Genomic DNA, 9,881 nt, shown 5'->3' with positions numbered 1-9,881 from the left:
AAGCTGCTTTACAATGACCCCCCCCCGCCGCCCCCCAACACCACACCACCCAACCCCATCCCCCGCACCGCCGCCCCTCCTTCCTTGCCAAATCCCGCTCCTGCTACTGGGTGCAGTCCTTGCAAGTGCAGAGAAACGTTCCTGCTGACACTGTAGGATGACGCAGGCTCTTTCTTCCATGCTATACGTTTCGCCTCCTCTCCAACATCTTTTACAACATTTTCCCTCATTTCCTCTGTTTGTCTTTATTCCCCATCCCTGCCTCCCTCTCTCTCCTCCTCCTCTTTCTCTCTCTCTCTTTTTCTCTCTCTCTCTCTCTCTTGCTCTGCTCCGGCACTGCAGTGCTGATTGTGATTGCACACACACATACACACACACACACACACACACACACACACACACACACACACACGCACCCGCACAGGAGTGCTGCCGAGAGGCAAGGACTGCAGCAGCAAGTGTGGTTGAGGTACTCGTCACCGCGAGGACAGAGAAACCCGGTGCGTCTTTGCAGCGGGTGGAGTGTTGCATTCCAAGAGCAGATAGCTTATGTTATCCGGCCTCCTCTGCACTGCCTCTGCATCCCGTTCCTATCGCTCCTCCCACTCTAACTCTTCCTCCTCCGCCTCCTCCTGCCGCCTACTGCCTCGCTAGACAGGACTATAGATTGACCGGGACTAGCAAGCGGCGGATGAACAGGTTTGCTCCGGCTGCGGCGATGCTAAGACCGCATCTTCTCCTCTTCTCGCCTGGATTTTAATCGAGCGGAGAAGATAACACCCCACTTGCCAGATATATCGGATGCCCGTGTGCCCGCTGACCAGCGTTGTCATTGGCTCGTTTTGATTTTTGCTGGGTGTTTTGGCCTTTCCTGGCTAGCAGGCACTGCAGCATCAGGACCGCATGAAATAGTAGGGCATGAGGACCCAGAGGCGATCCGAGCAGGCTTGAGTGCTTCCTTTGCTACCACTGCTGAGGTGCTTATCTTCATTTTTTTTCTCCTCCAGAATAGGGTGTCTGGCGGTGGGGGGTGGCGGGGAGCGCGAGCACAGGTATCCGGGCCCCTGCAGAGCAGAGCCGGGTGGTCTGGTGTGCAGAAGAAGGAAGCAGGACGTCCTGTGGGAAAGGAGCAGCACCAGCCTTGGCCTCCTGATGGTGGCTATTTTTGTCTCCCCTAGCTGAGTGACTGGGACAGCAGGTGCAAGAGAAGATGCTTATGGCCCGGGACACGGCACGAGATGAGGCTCAAAAGCTGCACAGGAAGTGGCTGAAGCACCAGGCCTTCATGGCAGAACTGGCCCGCAACAAGGAATGGCTGGCCAAGATAGAACAGGTGAGTGGAGGTCAGATGGATGGAGCAGGTGAGTCTAATATGACTCACTCACTGGGCCGTCCGATTATCACTTACAGTAGCATCCTGAAAAACATTCTCAAGGTTATGAATGCTATGAGCTTTTCACGCCCCCCCATCCCCTCCGCCCAGGTGACAGGATCCCTGTCACCATCCTCACAGCTGTTACAATGGTTCTGGAACGTCACCAAGCTCGCCGCGAGCGGCAGAGGGCACGTAAACCTTTGCAGCAGTGTACAAATAATGTACATTTCTTTTTTGCCTTGTCTGTTTTATACGACAAGAACTGAGTTCCCACCATGCTTTGATCCCGAATGATGCTCAGGTGTGCCGTTTATGTTGAAACTTTGCTGCTTTTATCTCTGACAGAAGAATGTGTGGGTATACACCACATTGCTGATTAATTTAACAAAATTCTAATATAATTGAACATTTTCAAGCATACAAATAGCTAAATAAACTAAAAATATCAATATTAGAGTAGTATCTGCCACTAGATTAGACCAAACCAATCAGAGCGCGCTGTTCAGTATTGTGTCCATTGATTGGCTCAGCCTCAGGAAGCATTATTATATTGGATTAAAATAGTGTAAAGGTGATTAATGAATGTTATTTCATGTCTGAAGGGCTCTCATAATATTAAAAAAAATATATTTAAAAAGTAGTGACCAATTTTGTTATGCTCTAGCTATGAAAATAGTAGATTCATAATAAATTATTCCAACTTCTCGGAATTTCAGTAATCGCGGTTATGTCCAGAATTGATGAATAGGGATAAACAAGGGATTTCTGCATAGATGAAATATGCAATAATGCAATATTGATTTAGACTTTACAGTATTTTGAGGTAATTGTATTGTGTTGTTGTATTTACTCTATGGACAATATATCCAAATATCTTGAAGATGAGGATAAAAGGTGGTAGTCACACTCACCATCTTAAAAACATCTTTCAATTTTCATTCTATTGTTTAACTGAAGCTTAAAGGAACTGCTTTCAACTTGCTCGAACCAAAATATTAGAGCTGTCGAAAGATAACTATATTTAATTGCGATTGAGTGCATTTTGTTCATAATTAATCACGATTAATTGCAAATAGTGCTGTCAAATGACTACATTTTTAAATCAGATTAATCACACTTTTGAATTTGGATTACCGTATTTTTCGGACTATAAGTCGCAGTTTTTTTTCATAGTTTGGCCGGGGGTGCGACTTATACTCAGGAGCGACTTATGTGTGAAATTATTAACACATTACCGTAAAATATCAAATAATATTATTTAGCTCATTCACGTAAGAGACTAGACATATACGATTTCATGGGATTTAACAATTAGGAGTGACAGATTGTTTGGTAAACGTATAGCATGTTTTATATGTTATAGTTATTTGAATGACTCTTACCATAATATGTTACGTTAACATACCAGACACGTTCTCAGTTGGTTATTTATGCGTCATATAACGTACACTTATTCAGCCTGTTGTTCACTATTCTTTATTTATTTTAAATTGCCTTTCAAATGTCTATTCTTGGTGTTGGGTTTTATCAAATACATTTCCCCAAAAAATGCGACTTATACTCCAGTGCGACTTATATATGTTTTTTTTCCTTCTTTATTATGCATTTTCGGCCGGTGCGACTTATACTCCGGTGCGACTTATACTCCGAAAAATACGGTATATATCTTATCAAATGTATCACATCAATCCATCCTCCATCCTTTTTTTACCGCTTGTCCCATCCCAGCTGCACCCGGGCGGAAGGCTGGCTACACCCTGTACAAGTTGCAATACAATCACTTAGCATGTTGTGTGGTTGTGCATTTTGTAACAATAGGAATTGTTATTTGTGTTTATGTTGTACACAGACGTATTTGAGTGACGGACCGGAAGCCATATTGAGTGTGGCGCTACCGATGTATGTGTGTGTGTAGTGTGTATTATATTATTATAATATTTTGATATTTGTTTTAATAAAAAGACTCAGTGAGCAAATGTAATGCTCGATCGTCCAGTTTGTAGTCAAGAGACAGAACAAACTGAAACACATTAAAGCCAGATGTCTTTTAATGCCAAGCAAACGCGGCGCAATTGGAGTGACGTCAGACGGCAACCACAGACCTGTCAGTCACAGTGGATGCTATCTTGCTTCAAAGCAACTTTATGAATTATTTTATTACCTCCATTTTTTTGTGTTGTTGAGTGGATTAATATTGGCCTGTGGATTAATTGATCGCTATGACGACGGTTGATAAAACGCGGTCGTGACTCGTCGTGAGTAAAGTGCATTTCACTTCAAACTGCCACGGCGTGCGTGATTCTTACTAAATCAACATAAAATACACAAGATACACTTGCAATTAGTGCACCAACCCAAAAAACCTCCCTCCCCCATTTACACTCATTCACACTCATTCACACAAAAGAGTTGTTTCTTTCTGTTATTAATATTCTGGTTCCTACATTATATATCAATATATATCAAAACAGTCTGCAAGGGATACAGTCCGTAAGCACACATGATTGTGTGTGCTGCTGGTCCACTAATAGTACTAACCTTTAACAGTTAATTTTACTCATTTTCATTAATTACTAGTTTCAATGTAACTGTTTTTACTTTCTTTTTTATTCAAGAAAATGTTTTTAATTTATTTATCTTATTTTATTTATACATTTTTTTTAAAAGTACCTTATCTTCACCATACCTGGTTGTCCAAATTAGGCATAATAATGTGTTAATTCCACGACTGTATATATCGGTTGATATCGGTATCGGTTGACATCGGTTTCGGTAATTAAAGAGTTGGACAATATCGGAATATCGGATATCGGCAAAAAGCCATTATCGGACATCCCTACTTTTTATGGTAATTTTAGAAAAGGTCCAGGAGATGTGTCAATAATATGAATGAAAAAAGGAACGCCATTATAATAAAACGCCAACAGACACCAAAACGCATCAATTTAATTTGTTTTTATCAGACCCTTGATTATAAAAGGATGTTGATTTTTTATTTCTGATGGACCATGCAAGTATATTGATGCACACGTATGGCGGAGGATTCTCTGTAAATCCTCTGTCTTTGCAGCGCAAGCACCGAGTGTGTGTCTGTTTGCACGTACTTTTAAGACGTGCTAAATACAACGCAAAATAGTGCCTGCAAAACGATGATGAGTGTTACTAAATCACATTGCGAGTGCTGTATAACATATGTGCACTTTCTCCTTGCAGCATTTTGGGCGTTGTGACGATCAGCATATATTTAGCATATTCATGAAGGCAGACATTCTGAATGGATAGCACGCCTTATTCTGCTCACTTAAAGTTAAAGTTAAAGTTATTATTCTCTGCATTTGACCCATCACCCTCGATCACCCCCTGGGAGGTGAGGGGAGCAGTGGGCAGATAACCATCCACTGTTACGGTAAAGGAGCACGTGCAGTCAAAATAAATTGTGTAATTAATCTGCTTGTCAACATTTCTATTGCAATAATGTTTTTGTAAGTAATGACACGAGTTTATTTGTCATTTCGTCAGCACTAATCGTTTCTTTTAATCTTTGACAAGTGAACCCTGTTAAAACGTGCACCCAACATGAGACTGGATAAGTGGTTTGCTTTATGCTAATGTTTCTTTTTTAACGACTCAACACAAAATGGACACAAACACTCATTTCCAGTCTCAGACACACGCATGAAATACACTATATTGCCAAAAGTATTTGGTCACCCATCCAAATGATGAGAATCAGGTGTCCTAATCACCACAGGTGTATAAAATCAAGCACTTAGGCATGGAGACTGTTTCTACAAACATTTGTGAAAGAATGGGCCGCTCTCAGGAGCTCAGTGATTTCCAGCGTGGAACTGTCATAGGATGCCACCTGTGCAACAAATCCAGTCGTGAAATTTCTTCGCTCCTAAATATTCCAAAGTCAACTGTCGGCTTTATTATAAGAAAATGGAAGAGTTTGGAACAACAGCAACTCAGCCACCAAGTGGTAGGCCACGTAAACTGACAGAGAGGGGTCAGTGGCTGCTGAAGCGAATAGTGCAAAGAGGTCGCCGACTTTCTGCACAGTCAGTTTTCTACGGAGCTCCTTGTTATTACATATGTTAGCCAGAGGAGGAGCACTTCAAATTTTTACACACACTTGTTATTTCATATGTTGACCAGAGGCTGAGCACTTTTAAAAAGCGACACACAGTCATTTTGAAAAATCCCTCTTTTTTGGGACTACCCTAATTTTGATGAATTTCACCACTCGGGGTGCACATGAGACATTCTCTATTCGATGCAATGGTTTTCCGTATTAGGACCATGATTTCGGTCCTAACTTGTTCACCGGTCCTCATATGGAAGGTACTTTTCCTTGTTGATGTCTCAAGAAGGGTAGAAATACAAAAACACACACACACACACACACACACACACACACACACACACACACACACACACACACACACACACACACACACACACACACACACACACACACACACACACACACACACACAGAAGCAGTCCAAGAGAGGCAACTAACAATTTGCATGTTGCTGTTACGTACAATATACATTCAATGAGAGCTAGCGTTAGTGGCTAAACTTTGTTAAATCGCTATCATTAGCTGACCACACGCAAAACTAATGTGCATGCGTATGTGTTGCGTACGGGTGTAGTTTACGTCATTGCGCACAAAAAGCCGAAAGAGGGCAGGGTTTAATGGTGACAACACTCTGGAAAATTAGCGCACTCAAAGACTCTGCGTAAATATAGCAAACAGACCCTTTAAGGTGTCGTCTTGAAATGTCCGCCCCTTTCATTCTCCAACTCATTGTAACAAACATTGTCACACGCTGTGAGGTTGCTTGTCACAATGTGAAAAAATATTTTTAAAAAGAAGGCAGAATTAAATATAAAAGTTTATTTGCATTGACCAGTTTACCAATGCGTAAATTAAAGCATCACTAATTGAAAATCGAACGGGAACTATAAACACATCAGTTTGCCAGCCAACAGTATAACAGTATATGTTATACATTGATAACCGAGCCAAAGAGAATGTGAAAGCAACCCCAAATTAAATTTCTCGCTTGCATAAGCGCTAACAACCGTGTCAAACTAGTTAGCTAAGTAGCTAATAACTAAACTATAGCTTTCCCGCCACACTTTTAAGGAAAACTAGTGTTTTGTGATAAAGTCATTGTGTAAAATCCCAGGAGATTAATACTAACAAGCTGAATATTTACAATTTGACATGAAAAACACAAAAAGTTCTCTTACCTCAAGTTCAAATTCAGCGCCCTGTAGTAGCGAGATATGACGAGTGTGACAAATAACCCCGTTTTCTCTTATTCTCGAGGTTTACGTACCTAACATAACTCTTTGCATACTTAGTCCATAATGAATCCAGCTCCATTTCAAGTGGATGTAAGACATAGAAGACGTGTGATGTTGTAATTCATGGTTCATGGTAAACATACTACTAATTTGAAAAAGACAAATCTACTTTGAATTGAAGCCAAGATCACATATGTTCACTTAAAATATTTGAAAAAGTGACATTTATCGAGTGACTTTTGTGACAAATACCGACTTTCCATCGGAATTTTAAGGCTAACATCCTGATAGCGATATTTTACTAGCTTGTTATAAATGAATTGATTAAAGAAATATAGTAACAGTTGAATCATAATATTTGACACCATATTGTTAAATGGTTTTATAATGAGCTTTAATTGTAAAAAATAAATAAATTGGGGAAGCCATATCCACATGAGTGTCACATGACAACCACTCTAAAATATTTCTAAGACCGTACTCACTTAGGAAGCTGCAGGACACATTTTAACACATTATTTGTTTAAAGTGTGGCTATTTTACGGTTTAAAACAACTGATGATGAATCTTCTATACTGATTCCCAGAAAAAAAATCTACTTTGTAGGCCTGATTTTTTACATTTCTAACTTTCTTTAACGGTTCGAAGATAGAACTGATAGAAATGATTGTACTAATCTATTAGGGTACTATTGGGTAAGGTTTTGGGGGTTAGAAATCAAGGTTTTGACCACACATTCATTTGGATTTTGGCACACATGTTTGAGCATGAACATTTAAAATTACATGGCTGCCAATATTTATTGTTTCCAAGACGAGCTTTGCGAGCGTTTAAGCTAAAGTTAAAAGTACCAATGATTGTCACACACACGCTAGGTGTGGCGAAATTATTCTCTGCATTTGACCCATCACCCCCTGGGAGGCGAGGGGAGCAGTGACCAGCAGTGGTGGCCGCGCCCGGGAATCATTTTTGGTGATTTAACCCCCAATTCTAACCCTTGATGCTGAGTGTCAAGAAGGGAGGTAATGGGTCCCATTTTTATAGTCTTTGGTTAGATCGGAGCGAATGTAGAGAGCAAGCATTTCCAGACCCAGAATCCAGAGCTCCTGGTTTAGACATTTTTAAACTCATTTTTGCACAATTCCTAACCACAATTAAACAAAATTATATAATTGAAAAGTAGGACTGAAATTTGAAACATCATTAAATAAGATTTCTGATGTCATTGTCAGCATTTACATTCAAATATGATGTGGTTGAAATTGTAATTATAAGCATTTACATTTCTGACTAAATTTTAACATTTTTAGATGATAAATTATTACCTCAATTTCTTAAGTAATTCGTTTCAAATGGTCGGAAAAAAACAATCACGTTTCTATAGGAAAAATGTAAATCGGATGAATGAATCCAAGTACTCCATTCCGCAGAATGATACGCGAGCAAATGGACTAGTCAATGTTTGGTCGTACGATAACTAAGACGGTCATGATTTATTCATACGAAAAGTGCGGCAAATGAAAACGGATGTATTAACTGTAATCATATGCACTTCTAACATATCGTTATTAATTTGGTGCTCGTTTGATGGCACATGGGAAATGTTATATTCAATTTTCTATTTGCTTTGTAAAGACTCAGGGCTAATGTTGCACAGCGTGTTTGAAAACAAACTAGCGAATCAGTTTATATATTTGATAAGACGATAAAATCAGTAAATATCAGTGTAGTTAATGAAAGTTCCTTCCTGTTGCCTGTGATGTTTGCGGTGTCCTTATGTTTAATCAAGCCATTTATCATATCAAATATCAAATATCCACACAAACTGTGCGGAACGTGTGAGCTTCGCCATTTCAGAGCACTTTGCCATTCAGCATGATAAGTCATCTTTGTACTTCTGGTAATGTTTCATCTTCTTCAGATTTCCGTGCGATTACGTATAATAACTGAGCAACAAAAATGCAACAAACAGTGAAATATGAACGCGAAGGGTACAAAATAAACCAACCTACAATCTGATATATCAATATATAACTTTGTTGTGAATATCTCCTTCCGCGTCTGTGGAAACGCTTCCCACCCACACTGCTTGGTGCCTCGTCTGAGCTGCTGTGACGTCGATTACCATAGTAACTAATTAGATGACCATAGTAACTAATTAGATTACCATAGTAACTAATTTGATTACCATAGAAACTGGTATATCATTCAAAAGCGCAGATTCCAACCATTGAAATACTTAGTATAGTTCAAGACTTACGGTCATTAGAAAACATCATTGCACATCATAATGGCAGCTACACTCATACTTGCCAACCTTGAGACCTCCAATTTCGGGAGGTGGGGGTGGGGGGTGGGTGCGGGGGGCGTGGTTGGGGGCGTGGTTAAGAGGGGATGAGTATATTTACAGCTATAATTCACCAAGTCAAGTATTTCATATATATATATATATATATATATATATATATATATATATATATATATATATATATATATATATATATATATATATATATATATATAAATAAAAGAAATACTTGAATTTCAGTGTTCATTTATTTACACATATACACACATAACACTCATCTACTCATTGTTGAGTTAAGGGTTGAATTGTCCATCCTTGTTCTATTCTCTGTCACTATCTTTCTAACCATGCTGAACACCCTCTCTGATTATGCATTGCTGTGTGGCACGCACAAAAGTGCTTTCATCAAATGCACTAGATGGCAGTATTGTCCTGTTTAAGAGTGTCACAACATTGCTGTTTACGGCAGACGGACTGCTTTACTGTAGACGTTCTTTATATTGTGGGAAAGCGGACTCAGGTCCGCATGGAGCTGGAGGGGCGTGGCCTCCAGCTCCGCCTGCATTTCGGGAGATTTTCGGGAGAAAATTTGTCCCGGGAGGTTTTCGGGAGAGGCGCTGAATTTCGGGAGTCTCCCGGAAAATCCGGGAGGGTTGGCAAGTATGGCTACACTTTCCATTTTAAACATCTAAAATACATTTTGGGGGTATGTCCGGCGGGCCAGATTGAAAAGCTTAACGGGCTGCATGTGGCCCCCGGGCCTTAATTTGCCCAGGTCTGTCGTATCGGATCAATATCGTTGTCGGCCAATACTCAAGGCTCCAATATTGGTATTGTACCTTTAAGAAAAAAGGACCCGACTTACATGGTCAAACG

The 9,881-nt window shown here is 40.1% G+C and overlaps 1 protein-coding gene across 1 annotated transcript in view; it reads left to right on the top strand.

Annotated features, from left to right (window-relative positions):
- The first annotated feature begins 472 nt into the window (after nt 1-472).
- sptbn4a (spectrin, beta, non-erythrocytic 4a) overlaps nt 473-9,881 on the top strand; it is a 102,306-nt gene continuing 92,897 nt past the window's right edge. The window contains exon 1 of the mRNA XM_061963218.2: nt 473-1,333. Coding sequence (XP_061819202.1) covers nt 1,211-1,333 — 123 coding nt within the window. The 5' untranslated portion in view covers nt 473-1,210. The remainder of the gene's footprint in view (nt 1,334-9,881) is intronic.

This window comes from Nerophis lumbriciformis, linkage group LG09 (genome assembly GCF_033978685.3).
Source record: "Nerophis lumbriciformis linkage group LG09, RoL_Nlum_v2.1, whole genome shotgun sequence".
NCBI classification, from domain to species: Eukaryota; Metazoa; Chordata; class Actinopteri; order Syngnathiformes; family Syngnathidae; genus Nerophis; species Nerophis lumbriciformis.
This window is presented reverse-complemented; position numbering and strand designations above follow the sequence as displayed.